The 16,393-nt window shown below is 43.4% G+C and overlaps 2 protein-coding genes across 2 annotated transcripts; one reads left to right on the forward strand and one right to left on the reverse strand.

Annotated features, from left to right (window-relative positions):
• Nucleotides 1-724: 724 nt before the first annotated feature.
• Nucleotides 725-9,550, reverse strand: ints7 (integrator complex subunit 7). Its single transcript, XM_037449058.2, has 20 exons — nucleotides 9,324-9,550; nucleotides 9,043-9,172; nucleotides 8,320-8,466; nucleotides 8,106-8,243; nucleotides 7,962-8,008; nucleotides 7,326-7,525; nucleotides 6,867-6,989; nucleotides 6,664-6,781; nucleotides 6,370-6,504; nucleotides 6,138-6,235; nucleotides 5,234-5,473; nucleotides 4,807-4,944; nucleotides 4,415-4,621; nucleotides 3,992-4,186; nucleotides 3,524-3,627; nucleotides 3,361-3,429; nucleotides 2,955-3,087; nucleotides 2,174-2,272; nucleotides 1,662-1,847; nucleotides 725-1,526 (listed from the first exon to the last, which is right to left on the reverse strand). The coding sequence occupies exons 1-20, from the start codon at nucleotides 9,415-9,417 to the stop codon at nucleotides 1,245-1,247; spliced, it is 2,883 nt and encodes a 960-aa protein (XP_037304955.2). The 5' UTR covers nucleotides 9,418-9,550; the 3' UTR covers nucleotides 725-1,244.
• Nucleotides 9,551-10,329: 779 nt separating this feature from the next.
• dtl (denticleless E3 ubiquitin protein ligase homolog (Drosophila)) lies at nucleotides 10,330-16,199 on the forward strand. Its single transcript, XM_037449084.2, has 15 exons — nucleotides 10,330-10,553; nucleotides 10,962-11,099; nucleotides 11,189-11,281; nucleotides 11,367-11,428; nucleotides 11,590-11,710; nucleotides 12,044-12,109; nucleotides 12,255-12,370; nucleotides 12,443-12,516; nucleotides 12,621-12,727; nucleotides 12,819-12,923; nucleotides 13,385-13,497; nucleotides 13,611-13,700; nucleotides 13,798-13,924; nucleotides 14,099-14,733; nucleotides 15,193-16,199. The coding sequence occupies exons 1-15, from the start codon at nucleotides 10,502-10,504 to the stop codon at nucleotides 15,253-15,255; spliced, it is 1,962 nt and encodes a 653-aa protein (XP_037304981.2). The 5' UTR covers nucleotides 10,330-10,501; the 3' UTR covers nucleotides 15,256-16,199.
• Nucleotides 16,200-16,393: the final 194 nt, after the last annotated feature.

A 16,393-nucleotide genomic window follows, 5' to 3' on the forward strand; every position in this document is an offset into this window, starting at 1 on the left:
TATTTTTTTTTTTCAAATTATATTGACCCAAATGTTTATGATAATACAAGACCATCGCCACTTAATATAGAACTTAAATAGTGATTTTAATAAAATAGAATACAATGAAATTAGCATTATTCACTGTGATACGGTGTGAAGAATGAGCGTCATCAGTACATTTTAACATAAAAAGGAAACTATACATATATTTATAAATAAGTATACAAATCAGAAAACGAAATAATGTTAATGCTTGCTACGAATACTGAACCCGTAAGTGTTACAGGTAAAATGATCAATTTGAATATTTGTCTGTAGAGATGCTTGGGACTGTTATTCAATAGTAAGTACTATTTAAAAGCTTTATTTTCCTGCATTTCATGTGGTATGAGACTGTACGTTTAAAATAAACGTTTTATTTTGAAAACAAAGTGCGCTATTTTATTTGTATTCTTTCTAACTTGACCCTCGTGTTCGCCTGACGCCAGCTTGGAACCGTTAAGTGCGCAGACTCTGATGTCAAGTGCTGATGGTTTCAGTATCCATGAAAAAGGACGCTTTTCTTATTCAATCACAATCCTATGACTTCATCTTACGGACTCATTCCCGACAGCGAGTTATTCTTTATGTTACGTCACTGGTTTGGGTGCCTAAGTTCATCGTTAAAATTAAAGAATTACATTCAATTTTATCTGTCAAAGGCGTGGGTTATTTCGTACTGTATACATTGTATGTTGGAAGTAATGCTGGTTTGGAGCTAAAGAGTAATATTGTCGGACATTTGGGTTATGATTCTATAGGGTGATATTACCCGTTACAACGTGAGAATGAGCACGTGCAAATGTCCGAGCAAGAAGCCTTAATGCTGACGGATTAAAGTTGATATATGTATGAAACTGACCGATTTTCAGATTTGTTTTCTTCTTGTTCCTTAGACAATGATGTAAATGTAATGACCTTGGTCTGTCCCCTGGCGGCTCTCTGTGGTATTACACTTTATGTAGAATAGATGACTTTCAATACCAGATTGTCCATTTACAAAAAATACTATTGTATTATTTTACCTGCACAGGGAATTAAAATCTATTTAAATTTCTCCAGTGTCCTTCACACATGGTCAATATATCCCCGGAAGGAAGCCAAGCAATATGCAACATTAAAATTAAATCTGGTCTTTTAATCACTGAAAAAGTATGTACATATCTGATTTCACCAAAACAGGCCAACAACACCATCTAAAAGTATTCCTAAAGCCCCATCCACTAGAAGCGAGCATATGCACTCCTCTGTGGGGCAGGCTGAGTCCCACCCTGCTGCAGCTGATGGCGGAGCTGCTGGGAGTAAGGGTCCTCCAGGGACTTGACCGACACCATCGTCTTGGGGCCAGTCTTCCACTCAATGCCACTCTCATCCACCACAGAGGCCTCCACGGTGACGGTGTGAGTGCCCAAGACTGAGAAGTTCAGCAAGAACTGGGTGCTGAAGTAGTCATTGTGGGGTCCTACCCGTTGTTCAATCTCATTGGTTTTCGAGTCCAGTGGAAGCTGAAAGGGGAGGGATTTTTTTTTTTAAATCAGCATCAGAACCAATACATTTCACACCCTGTACTAAGCGTGCAGCAGAATTTGGTTCGCTCACCACCTGCGCATTAGCCAAAGAGGAAGGAAAACGAGCGATACCTTGAAGTCAGCTCCCGCTTTGCTCTGTAGGACGGACGTGACGTTGAGACAGACGGACTGGATCTTTCTGAAGAGTCCTGGCGTCGAACCGTGCTGCACCACCCCCTCCACCTTCAGAGTCAGCTGCTGGCTGCTCTGCACTGGGATCGCTTCACTCGGTGTCCGTGGGGAAGGAGACAGGGCCAGCTGGACATTGAAAAAGTGAAATCAGTCAACTTAAGAAAAAAATAAACCATCCAGTGTGGTAGCATCAGTCCAAAAGGTTGATCTGTTGCGAGGGTGTGGCTTTCCCATTCCTCCCCTTTCTGATTTAGAAAACTGGAAGGTACGCTCCTGTTACCCCAAGGATGTGTAAATCAATACAACTACACAAAGAGTAAGATTAAAAGTTTACTGCATTTACTTTTCCAATGAAGAGAAAAGTGATACATTGGTAATAGTAAACTGTATTGTTGTAAATTGGGATGTTTGACTTTTCTGTTTTTCTATTAAAGTAAAATGTGTCACTATACCTTAATGCTGGTTGATTGTAGCTTTTGGAAGAAATACCTCTGGAAAGACAGCGGGACCTTGAGCAGAGCGATGACAGCATCACAGAGACAACCTGTATGCTGCAAAACAACAACAATTAAATAAATACACAGGTACAGGTAGAAGGTTCCAAATTTTCCGAAAAGAAAAATTCAAAATAAAATAAAAAAGAAGAGAGCAGTAAAAAAAAAAAAACCTTAATAAATAGCTGCTCAACATATTTATTACTATACAAAAGTCATTTGCACTTTGAATCTAGACACCATAGCTAACTTGTTAGCGCAGGGGTGTCAAACTCATTTTACGTCTGGGCCAGATACTGCCCACATTGATCTCAAGTGGGCCAGACCACATAGAGGGGGTGCGGGGGGCACAGTTATTTTCAAGCCGGCGCTGCTGCCTGGAGAAAGGTCTAACGCAGGGGTCCCCACACATAATAATAATTACAAGCTGTAGCAGTTACCGAATGGAACAACAGCGCTGTATACCGAGAGCGCCAAACAAATCGGTATTAACAAAAAACTTTTTTTTCCAATGGAAAGGATCTACCAGCACTGCTTTGGTGAACAACCGGGTCCCCCCGCTCACTCAGAGTGCGACCCCCAGTGAACCTTTTAGGAATAGCAGCGTATTTTATAGAAATGCAATTAATGTCTTTCTGTAATTCTCACAATAGCAAAGTCATCCGGATTCGGCCTTGCGTTTGACACCTGTGTGTTGGCGTCACCAATGTGATTATAAGGTATTTTATAGGCATCTTACCAGATGGGAAACAGGAGGGTGTTTTTGGGTGAGGCCCTCCACTTCCTCCAACACGTGAGTGAAGACGGACATCATCCGTCGCTCATATTCACTCTCTGTCTGAACCGAGCCCAAGTTGCCGTACTCCTGAAAGCTAGATTACAGAGAGAGAAGATGCGTTAGAGGCCGACAACTGCCAGCAGGAAGCTTCCAGGGACGCGTGTTATGGATGAGCACTTTCCATACAAAACACTCCAGTACATGGCGTCTTTTTGTCTAATTAAACTGCATCTGTTGTGATCTACAACCATTCATCTCCGAATGAGACACCGTGTAAAATACAGGCACATACACACACTACAACATTGAGGCTAAATGTCCACAACCAAACACCCAGTAAATTAATTCACACCGTTCCAGCTCTCACCTCGCCGCCTGTGGGTCCAGTATCAGCGCTTCTATAACGTGGGAGACAAGCAAACAGCTCTGCTGTTGTCTGGGCAGCAGACGGTTAAAGACACTACGGCAGAGACACTAGGGCTGACGAGAGAGACAAAAGTGTGACGTGACCGAGGCATGTTTGAGGATACAGCTCCACGTTGCGAAGGGTGGCGTAATCCGCGTCAAAGGACGACTGGTGTAGGTCAGCGTAGCGAGCGGCAATACTCCTGAACTCATCCATGCATACCTTCATCTGGGAAAAAAGATGAAACGCAGACGCCAGATGGTTTACGACATGTGGACACCGGGGGTATTAATTGTTTAATGTCCTCTAATTAGGTTTAGGTCCAGGTGAAACGGTACGTGTCAGAATCTCCCCCCAAAATGTTGAGGAAATGATCACGCAGTACAGGGAGTAGGTGGTAAAAAAACGGCTCCAAAGACAATAGACGGCAATGCCGTTCAAAATTAAAATGATTCAACTCAGAATTTGAAACCGAGCCAATGGCGTAGCTCGCTCAGAGCTGCATCGTAGTGGTACATGCATTTTGTTTGGCCGCTGTGCTTTACTTGTAAAACCTGCCTGGTTCCAGGTGAACGCAGCGCGAGTGGCTTACCTGCATGGCGATGCGGCCGCACCGCTGCAGGTCGTTGCCCGAGGTCAGGGCAATGGTGGTGGCGATGGCCGGAGGAGGGCTGGTCTTCAAGCTGTTGCAGGTACAGATGAGCTGCGACAGGGCCTGCAGGGTGTCTATGCGCAGCTTGATGAACTCACACTGGAACGTGAGCGGGCTCAGGGGAGTGCTGGCCGCCTGCAGGGAGAGAGATTACATCAGTGCAGAAACAGGACTGTTGAAGGCTGTCAGTGTCTAACAAGATACAATCAAGCATTGGGGGACTTAATCCAATAGCCATTTCAGATGCTAGAAGATCCGCCTCAATACAATACACTCCAGACTGAGCACCAGCGGCTCGCAGCATCTACCATTCGGGAAGTAGCACGAGGGAGTGTATGTTCATGCGTTGGTTTTAGTACTGACTGTGAGGGAAGCGATGCCCTTTTGGTAGGAGCGCAGGGCCTCGGCGATGGCGCCCAAGGCTCCGCTGTAGTCTCCGTCCTCCACGCTACTGAGGCACTGCTCTGCCTGGGAGAACTCCTTCAAGCTGTTCAGCCAGAAGTAGAAGTGCTCCGATGCCACGCGGGTCCGCAGGCACTGGTACAGCTCGCTGGAGAACTCGTGGCATCCCTGCACATCAAGAATAGAATATTCCACTGTGGTTCATGATGCAGGATTTGGTGGCTTGTGACCCTGTTCATTGCAAACCAACAGAAATGCTTTCGCCTCGAAGACATGTGGCAGCTCCACAAAAAAATAGTTGATTCGACCATTTTGTAGAATAGGTCTGGATTAGAAGGCGCAAAAGAGATTACCATGCGCGAGGCTTGTCGTGCGATGCGGTACACCGTCCAGCCATTGGCGACGTTCATCAGCTGCTCTTTGATGACTGTCTTCACTTCAGCCGACAGAGACGACTGGCTGGCAACAAAAATCACTGTTGCCAAGGAAACCTGCAGCAAACGCCGTGGGATGGACGAGGGTTTAAATCCCAGAGAGGTACAGTATGAATATGAGAACATTTCAAAGCAGAAGCCATGTCAGCTATTCTGACATAGCTGTGGGTGGGCAGTAAAACCTAACCGGTCACATTTGTAATTGTAAAGAGGTTAGCACACACAGATTTAAAAGATAAAACACAATTACAACTTAATTGTCCTCTAGATGCTGTTGTGAGTCTCCTTCGCTTAAAAAAGGCCACACTTAAGCAGTGTCGCGATTCCCCCCCAACCATGAACTCACCAGGAGCTCCTGCTGCTTGTCAGTGGAGGAGTGACTGGCCACTCTGTAGAGGTCCACCAGATCGCCCAGCATACCGTCGCCCAACACCGGCAGGTGGGTGGCGATGGCCGCCAGCGCGTGGCACATGAGGACGCGAGACGAGTCACAGGACAGATGGAGCTGGCACAGCAGGAACTCCACCGCTGACTGGCTGAGATGTGGTCGACTTTTCAGCAGCTTGACCAACGAGGTGAGGGCGGTCTAAGGTAGGAAAAGTAGAGAAGAGGAGTTGGATGACGGCAAATTACAGGAGGTGCATGATAGCGAGTTGGGGTAATTGTGGCTGTCACCGCGCATCAAAGCTAAAGCAACATTTAGCTTTAATGCGCTCTGCTCCAAAATTGGTTTGCCCTCCCTCTATTATTTACTCGCTGCAGATGAAAACTGCATGTATCGAAAATGAGAGAAAGTCGTCAAGAAAGCAACACTGATTTGGAGTGAACAATAAAGAGATCGAGGGGAAAGGAAGAGATCTCAACGCTGATTGACAAAGGCTCGGCCCGTCAAAGATGTTTTATGCCGAAGATCACAAAATCACCTTGTCTCACTCCAATCTCAGAAACAACCCCCCCCCAAATAAAAACTCTTCGGATCCACACGATTCACGTGGGCGACCTATTTTGACTTCAAATTGGCAAATTTGGCCGAAAAGCGACAAGTTCGCAGGTCTGCTAAATACAGAGTTTTAATTGACCAAACCGTTAATGTTTTATCAACCCAAGCAGTCACACATCAACAAGCAATGCTATTTAAATGAGACCAAATGAAGAGTTTTCTATACTATGTGATACACACACAAATCCAAATGTACCCATTCCTAATCATCCAATCGAGATCCTTTGCCTCGGCTATTAAGGCGGCTTACTTTGAGAGTGGCCTGTGAGCCGGGACTGCCGTCCTGACTGCACAGCATCAGAAGGGACTCCACTCCCAAAACGGTGTCCTGCTCCAACTGTACAATATCTGAGAAGGAAGAAACACAGCAACACTTAAGCCTTCGCACACAGGAGCAAACAGCAGGGGCAGAATGAGAGGCAACGCTGTTGATGATGAGCAGTCGCCAAACACCGAACCCAGAGCAACTGGCTGTGACAAACCTTTGTCTGGACAGGAAATGGCAATGTTCGAGAGCACTATGACCCCATGAGCAGCAATGGCCAGGTTGCTATGGTAACAGCATTCTTGTGCCAGTTTCACCAGGTCAGTGAGGCGAGGGGGAGTCGAAGGGCCACCTGAGAAGAATGTTTGAGAGGAAAATCTATCAGCCGGGAGTCGATCCTCCCTTCACAACAGCAATAACAGCAATTGAAGCCTGGTCTAAATTAATTTCTTACATCAGAAATCCACAATTGGACAAGAACATTTATTTGTAATTTAACAGTGAACACAACCTGTCAAATTATGAAAGTACTGCTTGGTTGCTATTGTTCCAGAGAGGGTGGAGAGGACGGCCAACATGCCCAGCTTCAAACTGTTGTACGGGCTGGTCAAGGCACATTCACACAGGGTCTGCAGCGATGAGACACAATAGATTAACTCTAGAGTTTAAACCACCATCGAGGCAACATGACAGTGTCAGAATCTGAAGGTCTACCTGAGTGTTTTCTCTCAGCCAAAGGTGGGGAGCCTTTTTAGCCAAAAGCTTCAGGTCATTAGTTGCGAGCCTCTTCACAGCTTTCCTCGGGTCGTCTCTCAGGTATTGAAGTAGGAGCTGCAGCTGTAGAGAAAAGGAATCAAATAAAAAGCTGTTTGAAATTGAAAACATTTGTTAAATACCTTAAAATGAGACCAAAGAAATACACGGAGACTATTGTGCTTTTTCAAATAGAATATACGGTAGCCTTTCATATTACATCTAATGTAAAGCTAGGCTACAATAATCAAACCAATAGAAACATTCAGATTCCCTCATGTGGCTCAATTGTGTACTGCAGATATAAAAGACTTCCAGAGAAACAATATTAAAAATTAACAGCCAAACGTCAAGGATTTACATTTCAACGTGTGAACGTCACTATACGATAGTACAGCTATAATAGCGTTGTGGTTTTACCTGCTTTGGGATATCGATGAGGGAGGAGGCGGCCAGCTGGGTGAAGGTGTGCAGGGTGACGATGACCAAGGGGGTGGAGGGGTAAGAGTTTACCAGATGCTGCAGAAGCTCTCTGCTGCTGGAGGCCAGGCTGGCATCGTGATGCATGTGCTGCAGCATGGGGATCAACTTCAGCTTCAGTTCCACTGGCGTATCCAACCCTGAGGTTGAAAGATAAGAGAATGCTATGTATACAGAACATAGACTACCGACACCTCACCTTCCTAAGGCCGATGAGTGATTTGTGGACCACACAAAATATGTGTTCACAGAATATCTCTTAGAGCCGGCTACAAATCCTGACATTCAGATACTCCTCCAGGTGGTATCCAAAATAAATATAAAGTCAGGGGGTTAATTGTGAGAATTTATTTTAGTGTGGAAATCATTGTTCACACTCACACCCCCTCAGTTATATTTATTAAAATGTTGTTTTGAATATTTACCAATATTCAAGGATAAAATGTAATCAGGATAGCTTGTGTCTTAGTAAACGTGATCTGGGACCCTTTACAGATACAGGTACTGCATTTCGTTTTCTCAGTACCTGTAGTCTGTGCAATATTACGTGCAGTATTTATTTAGAAATTTTGTTACCTTGAATCATCTCACTGACTTTATTACAAATCCCTGCTGCAAAGTCTCTGAAAAAGAAAGATAAACCCACCAAATTTATCTCATACAAAACATAATCTCATACATATGCACCACAGCTCGGGTGAAACGACGATCTGCACTTACTTTGACTGTGCAGAGAAGCTTGCGGCAGCAAATATGGCAGCCTCTACTTCTACGTTGTCATGGGAGTCCAGACTTTGGCGAATACTGTGGTGGGCATTCTTCCTGTCCGGGATAATAGAGGCCAGACTGCCAAGCATCCTGAACAGAAACAAAAGATATCAGGTCTGTAGAGGAGTACCACATTACCAGATGTTGGTAGATCCCACGGTATTACCTCAGAGTGATGGCTCTGGCCACAGGGTCGTTGCTATGGATGACTGAAAACACCCTTTTGACAAATTCGTCAACATTGAGGATCTTTTCGAGATGTTTCTCACTTTGTTGAGTTACTTTCAGCACACAGAGGCGCAGAAAATTGTTCCTGAAATTAGAGAAACATATTTTTAGAAACTAAGAAATATGTGAAACAATTGAACCGGTTTAACTAATAACATGCCATAAACACGTTACTAATTCTTATTTACTGTAAATTAACTAATCTTCCGATTTATGTATGTTTATTCATAGTTTGAAAATATTTGTTCTCACCAGAGCACCGAATTCCTGCACAACGTACTACATTCATTGTATGCGCTTGGTTGTATATTTAAAAAATACTTGCCTATACATTGTCTAATGCCCCTGAATTCCACCTTTATGAAAGGTTACGCTGCTAGATTTCTTACTAACTGTTGATGAGATCAAAATGTAGTTAGCTGTGCTGTTGTGTATTATAGAAAATCCTTATTTTGTATCATATTAAAAGGTGTGTCAGTGTGCAATATTTAGATTCATCCCTGATTTAATCTGATCACAGACTGCAATAACATTATTTTGATTAACACTTTGCACCTACTACTGAATATGGCAGCTTATCAACAATCACGTTATAATAATGGGAACGCATTCATATTTTATCAATGACCTAGTCTTCAAAACCACGTTTGTGCATCCATACCCGAGTCTGAAGATGTCCGCTAACTTCAGAAATGCAGAGTTGATGAGGATGGGAAATGGGTACTTCTGGAAGAGTTTTGGGAAGCGCACCACAGCCTCACACTGCTCGCCCAACTTAACCGACCGCAAGCCTGCAAATCAAGCAATTTCACTGGTCACAACACAGCAGGAGGACCTCGTGTACACAATAACATCTAGAAAACACACACACACATAGAGCATAAAACAGGAACACACTACAACTGATGCTAACCTGTTAGCAACGTAGCTAACGTTACGCACCTTTGTCCAGCTCCATGAGAGCGGAATTGGCGTCCAGCTCTTGTTCTCCATAACAAACCTCCGACAAGAAAGAACGCGGGGTGGACAGCGACATTGTTGGTTAGTTGTTTTTCACCAGAAAAAAACAGAAAGAGTCGTGACAGCGCCAAGGGGCCGTCAACATTTCATGTACAGGCGGCGATTTAGACACACTGGAAACGAGCGTTAACGGCAAGGACGTTTCCGGTCTAGTTTTAGTTTTCACAATAAAGTGCTCGTAACATGTGACGGTTTGAAGCCAACCTTCCTAAATGAAATTAATGTTCAATGAATACAATGTTTAAGTTCTACTTGCAGTAACTTTGCAGGTTTAGTGCTGTAATAACACGAAACGTCTTAAACACCATAGTGCTCATCATCATCATTCTGCTTAGAAAGTATATACAACATTATGCTTTGTTATAAATTAAGTTTAATTAAGTTCAAAATATTCGTAGATAAACCAATAAATTCAATACATTTATTGACAGTTACACAACACATTTTTCTGCCTATTGTTTTAGCTACTTTTACCTACCTTAAGTACATTTCATTTGAATGATTTGACTTAATTGGCGTTTTCAATGCAGGACTGTCCATATAATTTCTTCAGTGTATTCTTATAACTTCTAGTTAAGTACATTATCTAAATAGTTCCTCCAACAATGCCCACGTCTATGTAAAACAGAGATGGTTGATCGAATTCTCAGTTTTATCAGAGTCCTGGTCTATTCTTTTTGTAGAGATCACACTTGTGACATTAAGTCCAATTAAACATTTTATGATCATAATGTATTTATGTTAAACCTGGTAGGCAATACAATGAAATAGTCATCCATTGGTAGCTGTAATCACATGTATACATATAAAGGCCTTGTATATATCTATGCCTGTAACCCTGAACACAACAAAGGAAGCGGATGTGACGTTACTAAAGAAGCGGATGTGACGTTGGTGAGGAAGTGGCTGTTTCAACCAATGGCAGCCGGGAGCGCCAGTTCAGCGGGGGATTCGCTCCCTGTGTGCACACGATCTGTTCGCGGGAAAGACGAGCAACAGCAACGGCGCGAAAATAGCCAAGCTCCGGCTAATCCGACGAGCTCCTCCGTGTTATTGAAAGTCTCTTCAGATCGTCCCCCGTTGCAGCTCTCGGCCCCGGGATGCTTTTCCGCTCGATCGTAGACAGAGGAGCTGGCAGACGGAGGCTGAACGGTGAGATGGTTAGATGTTTAGATGTGTTTGGGATTATTGGGTTGGGGGGGGGTTGGGATGTCGGGATGTCGCCCGAGCAGAAAAGTAAACGTGGTGTTGTGTTAAATCGCGTAAAACAGTTGCTTTTCCAATGTGTGTGAAATCAACATCACAATGTTGGTAGGTACAAGTCATATGCTAAAAATATAAGTTCAATCCACTTAGCTGTGCTCTTGTTACGCATTATGATACCTAAAACCCGTGACGCCTTTTTAGGGTTAGTCTACTTGGTAAAATGATCAACTCTACGATATTATGCGAATGAAAACCAGCTAAGAATCTTACTGAATAATAAGTAACCACAGCCATGAAACATACACTATCCTAAAATAATAACCAATACTGATAATTCCTTTCTCACCTCCCCAGTCCTACCTGTGGACCCCTGGCCCAGGTACCCTCTCAGCTCCCTTCTAGGAGGCTTCCAGTGTGTCCGACACGATGAACACATCTCCTATGGCAACCTGGGTGATGCTGTGCCGCCATTTGGATTGGCTTTCTCCTCAGGTAACGCACCCATCCATGACACATTATCCCAGACAACGGAGCTACGACCCGTTGCCATTTATCCGTCTAACGGGTGCATCTCTCTTCAGCGGGGAACATGCAGAACATCTTGGCAGCGGCTAATGAAGAAGGCATTGTTAGGATCTACAACACAGAGAGCCGGGAAAATCCACTTGTTAAAGGTACGTGTAAAGACTAGTTTTTTTTCTTTCTAAATGGTTCTGTCGTTTGGAAAACGTCAGACTAAAGGTGGGTGAATGTTTGCAGAATGGCTGGCTCACGAGAATGCCGTCTTCGACATAGCCTGGGTACCGGGGGAACCTCACTTGGTAAGTTCAAAACGAATTCAGTCCTTCGGTGACATCTTTTTAAATGCATTTGGCATCAATACATCTTTACACTGATTATTTTGACTCAGTCATTGATGTCCTCCCTCTTTTATCTGCAGCATTGTTTAAGAAACGCTGTATGGGTCATGTCTCATCCTCAGGTGACTGCGGCTGGTGATCAGATGGCCAAGCTGTGGGATGTGAACTCAAAGGAGCTGTTGGGCACCTTCAAGGGTCACCTCTGTAGCCTCAAGTCTGTTGCATTTACACCCTGGGAGAAAGGTAAACAATCAAGTCACCCCAGTTTCTGGGGTATATTTTGTTTCCTGTTATCTCTCAATAGACTCAAGGAAACTCTAATTGTGGTGTGACATTCGATTTGGATCGATCTCCCCTCTTATTGTTGCTTTTATATATAATTATATATATAACTGGTAATATTCGTAATTGCCAGGATGAAAAACATTATTTGATTTAAAAATAAAGAAAATGCCCGGTATTTAATTTTAAGTAGATAGATGGAAGTCATGGGTAAACTTCATTTGAATATAATGTATTTTGCATTAACAAGGCTTTGTTGTACGCACTATTGATGCTTTGTCTTCTATTGAACAGCTGTGTTCTGTACTGGGGCCAGAGATGGAAATATTATGGTCTGGGACACCAGGTGCAGCAAAAAAGGTATGAAATAGACATTTTAATTACAATTAAGGTGTTGTGTATTGTCTGACCTAATCTTAACTGTTATATTAACACGGTCTTGTTGGGAAAGTGCATGAAGATATTTCAGGAAATCTCATGTATTTTTGGTCCACCTCCCCCTCAGATGGCTTCTACAGACAGGTGAAACAGATCAGCGGTGCTCATAACAAAGCAGAGACGATCACTCCCGCCAAAATCAAGAAGAGGCGGAGTAGCATGCGTGGCATGGCTCCCAGTGTGGTGAGTTTCTTAAACAGCTTTTTTTGACGTGCACAGTTGAGCTGTTCGCTGAGTGCCTCATCTCTCTTGCAGGGTACCCAGCAGAGTGTCACAGTGGTTCTGTTTCGGGATCAGAACACCCTCATCTCTTCTGGAGCTGTTGATGGGTAAGAAACCGTGTCATGTTTACAACGTGCGCCAAGTCCGTATTCCAAAGACCTTTTTGAAAGCAAATGAATCCACGCGATTTTAAGTTTATTTTCTATTTCAGAGTGATCAAGGTGTGGGATCTGAGGAAGAACTACACTGCACTCCGCCAGGATCCTGTTCCACTGCAGGCGTACCCGTACCCGGGGTCTTGCATGCGCATGCGTCTGGGTTAGTTTTTGCACATAAAGCTGCTCTCCGTGTTTACCTGAGATATGCAAATGAGCATGAATAGCTGAACGTGGTTTTGCACGTGTTGCAGGTTATTCGGGACTTGTACTGGACTCCACCAGATCCAACGTCATAAGTAACTGCACTGATGATAATATCTACATGTTCAATGTCAGTGGGATGAAAACGACTCCAGGTAAACCACGACTCCTTTTCCACTGCAGATATTGTGTATCTGTACCGAATTAAACCTTTCACTGTTAGTTAATTGATTACCACTGCATATCACTAGATGGGGCTGTAAACTAGTGTTCTTTGTTCTAACCTTCATGTGGAGCCAAGGTTACAGCAAGGAAAGACAGTTTGAGAGAGGAAATGTAGTGATGCAGGGATATATTCTAATATATATATATATAGTCAGAGCTTTAAATATGTAAAGTCCTGAGGGACTTGGAGCCCTGATCTAACTACTATCAGCTTTGAATAAACTGGATACCACTCACCCAGTTGTGTTTCTCTAGTAATTCTGTTCTTTCTGACCTTCAACCATTTGCATTTCATTCAGGCTTATGTCATATGTTTGTAATACTGTTTTTTTTTTTTTCTTTATTGCTTTCTAAATTCATCTTTTATATTTTGGTTTGTTTTCATCCACAGTCGCTGTCTTCAGTGGCCACGAGAACTCCTCGTTTTATGTGAAGTCCAGTATTAGCCCAGATGACCAGTTCTTGGCCAGTGGTTCAAGCGACAATAACGCATACGTCTGGAAGGTACTGCCACTATTTGTAGCTGCCACATTACGGTGTTGTAGCGTGTGAAAGGTTTAAAGGGGATTGTAGACGTGTGTTTTAGTAACTTGCATCTTTTTTTTTCCCCATTTTAGATCTCTGATCCGAAAAGCCCTCCCGTGATGCTCCAAGGCCACAGTGAGGAAGTGACATCTGTTGCGTGGTGCCCGACTGATTTTACTAAGGTACGCCATGTTCCTAGTTTTTCTAAACAATTCTGAGGATCTTATGTCCCCTGCTGTGACGTTGCACTGTTTTTATAAATCTCTGCTTGGTTTGCAGATCGCTTCCTGTTCCGATGACCACACTGTACGGATCTGGAGGCTTCACCGGGAAATGAATGGAGCGCAATCTTCAGTGGGAGAGGCCAACCTTGTGGGTTGGGCACGTCATCATAAATCTCCCTCGCGTAAGCATAACAAACATATATTATTCAATGTCTTTCTATGGATGCTGTAGTATTGCTATTTCCTTACCGTAGCATGAAATGGGCAAATGCGGAGTTACTACTGTCCATGAAGGCAAAATGTGTGTCATTTTTGGTGAAGTAACAAGGACTTTTATTTTTTTTTATTTTTTTAAGGGCCTTCAATCGGAGCCGAAACAACGCCTGCCAAGATCCAGAGGACAGAGAGTCTCGGCGGCTTGGCGTCGCCCCAGCTTGCCGCCTGCGCTCCCAGCGGCGCTGCGTTGCCTCTGCCCTCCAGCACCACCTCACCCGTCCCTTCACAGGAGGCCACGGCCGCCGCCGTTCGCCTAAGGTCGCCGTCTTCTATCCGGCAGTGGCTGTCCCCTAGCTGTGGCTCCCCGGGCCAGGTCAGTCCTCTGGGCCGCAGGGTGCTGAGCCCGGCGAGCGGCTCCTCTCCCACGGAGCGACGGGCCAAACGCAGGCTGGAGACCGGCGACGGCGCCCCTGCAGGCTGTGAGGGTGCGGAACAGTGTGACTGTGTTTCTGAACTCCACCCTGCGGCCAAGAGGAGCCGCGGCCTGTCGGGGATCTGCTGCCCTGCTCAAGAGAGCCGCCCACAAACGGACTGTCACACAGAGGACAACGCGGAAGTCTCGTCGCGACAGGCGGGCAAAGAGAACTGCTCCCCCAGAGAAAAGGACTGGTTGTCAGCGATGGGCCAAAAGATGAGGAAAGGTCAAGGAAGCCCTGGTGCCCCCAGAAGCCCCAGCTGCTCTAAGAAACACGAAGACAGGATGCCAGCTTCCCCGGTAAGCACCCAAACGTTTTTACCTTTTGTCCGTCTTCGTTGGTCATTCTATCTATCAAAATAATTGAATTTGTTTCAGGATAGGCACTAACTAACAGCAGTAATTTGACATTTTGTGAGAAAAGATTAATTATGTTTTTTATCGATATCACTCGTATATCTAGAGTAAATTTAGACTTCATAATTACCACACATGTAACATCCCTGCTTTTCCATAATATAATAGACATAAAATGTCAAATAAAAGGAGCTAACTGCATGTAAGCTTAACTTGGCACGAAGACTGGAAGCAGGGGAAAACTGCCAGTCCAAAGGCAACAATCAGCCTGCCAGCACATAATGCTTGTTTGGTAATCGAAACCTGTCCCTCATTATCGTTGCTAATGTTTAGAAGCAGGGGCATGCTTTATATCTATTGAGATTAATATGGCACTTAACCATTTTCTTTTTTCATTTTCAGACGATCCGCTCACCTCAAAACATGAAGAAAATCTCTGTGTATTTCTCAAGGCCACTGGAGTGACACTTCAGCCAGTTGGATGGTCTGTGAAATTATTGGGGGGGTTTTTTGTTTGTTTTTTTTAACCGGAATTGACAGACCATACGCTTCGAAGAACACTGATCAAAATCTAGGTTACACCAGTGTATGAACATGACCTGCATAACTTTCAGAATAATTGATTCTGCACTTTTAAAATCCCAGGAGGCAGGTTATTATTTGGATTAGGCAATGGGTTTTGCAGTTGCCTTCTACACCGTTTTTGTGCTGTACACAACCTCTGGTTGAAAAAAGTTGTATGTTGCTGAGTAAAACATTAATTTTACTCAAAAGTGACAGCTTCAGATATACTTGATGCACATTTAACAAAGTTGTTCAGCTGGTCAACCATGTAGAAATCTTCAAATGCAGAGAGATTTTTAAATTCTTAAATACAATTTATCTTCATCTAGTTTTATGAACTTCACTAAGTTTATTTATTCCTTCCGTGTAGATTTTTGCAGTTTTTTCTTTCGTATTTTTTTTCCTTTCAATCGAATCTACATCAAGTTCTACCAAAATTATATTTCTTCATTAATGTTGTTTATATGTACAAAAATAACCAATGATTGTTGCTTGGTTAAATTGTATTTCATTGATGCAAATTTGCTGTCAGATTTTATTAAATTGAAAAGATTTTTCATGGTGTATGTCATGGTATCGTTTACAATTTATTTCATTGAGACAAATGTGTTGGTGTGATAAGAATTTGCTTGGTGTGACTAATGTTATCATTAATACATGGTTACAAAGGTTGCAAATATTTTTTTGGACTCTTATATTTGATTTCAAACTGAGGTTAAAGTAATTAAAATGGATAAAAACAGGCAATTCTGTAACTTAAATGTTTGTCTTGCCTGTTAAGGTTCTCTTTTTATAACGCGTTTAACCCAAATCTACATTCTTCAATATGTTGTATATTTGGTATTTATAAGTAATGTATATAATTAACTTCTCTCAGTCTTTTTCCAAAAGTTGGTTGGCTGAAACACGTATGGTGGCCTTCTCCGATAAAACACACCAAGTATCATTCAAATGAATTTAACACCCACCATTGCTGCCACTCCTTAATCAACTGTACAACGTCACATATTTATTTTTGCATGTCACATGTTCAGGGCCT

This window comes from Pungitius pungitius, chromosome 20 (assembly GCF_949316345.1).
Source record: "Pungitius pungitius chromosome 20, fPunPun2.1, whole genome shotgun sequence".
Taxonomy (NCBI): Eukaryota; Metazoa; Chordata; class Actinopteri; order Perciformes; family Gasterosteidae; genus Pungitius; species Pungitius pungitius.

What these genes read in the sequence shown, in the direction of transcription:
- ints7 (XM_037449058.2), bottom strand. Translation starts at nt 9,417, where the DNA reads ATGTCGCTGTCCACCCCGCGTTCTTTCTTGTCGGAGGTTTGTTATGGA. An exon ending in GTACTTTCATAATTTGACAG is followed by an intron (nt 6,505 to 6,663) that starts GTTGTGTTCACT and finishes CATTCTTCTCAG; the next exon opens with GTGGCCCTTCGACTCCCCCT. An exon ending in AGGGCATCGCTTCCCTCACA is followed by an intron (nt 4,187 to 4,414) that starts GTCAGTACTAAA and finishes CTCTCCCTGCAG; the next exon opens with GCGGCCAGCACTCCCCTGAG.
- dtl (XM_037449084.2), top strand. Translation starts at nt 10,502, where the DNA reads ATGCTTTTCCGCTCGATCGTAGACAGAGGAGCTGGCAGACGGAGGCTG. An exon ending in ATAACGCATACGTCTGGAAG is followed by an intron (nt 13,498 to 13,610) that starts GTACTGCCACTA and finishes TCCCCATTTTAG; the next exon opens with ATCTCTGATCCGAAAAGCCC. An exon ending in ACAGGATGCCAGCTTCCCCG is followed by an intron (nt 14,734 to 15,192) that starts GTAAGCACCCAA and finishes TTTCATTTTCAG; the next exon opens with ACGATCCGCTCACCTCAAAA.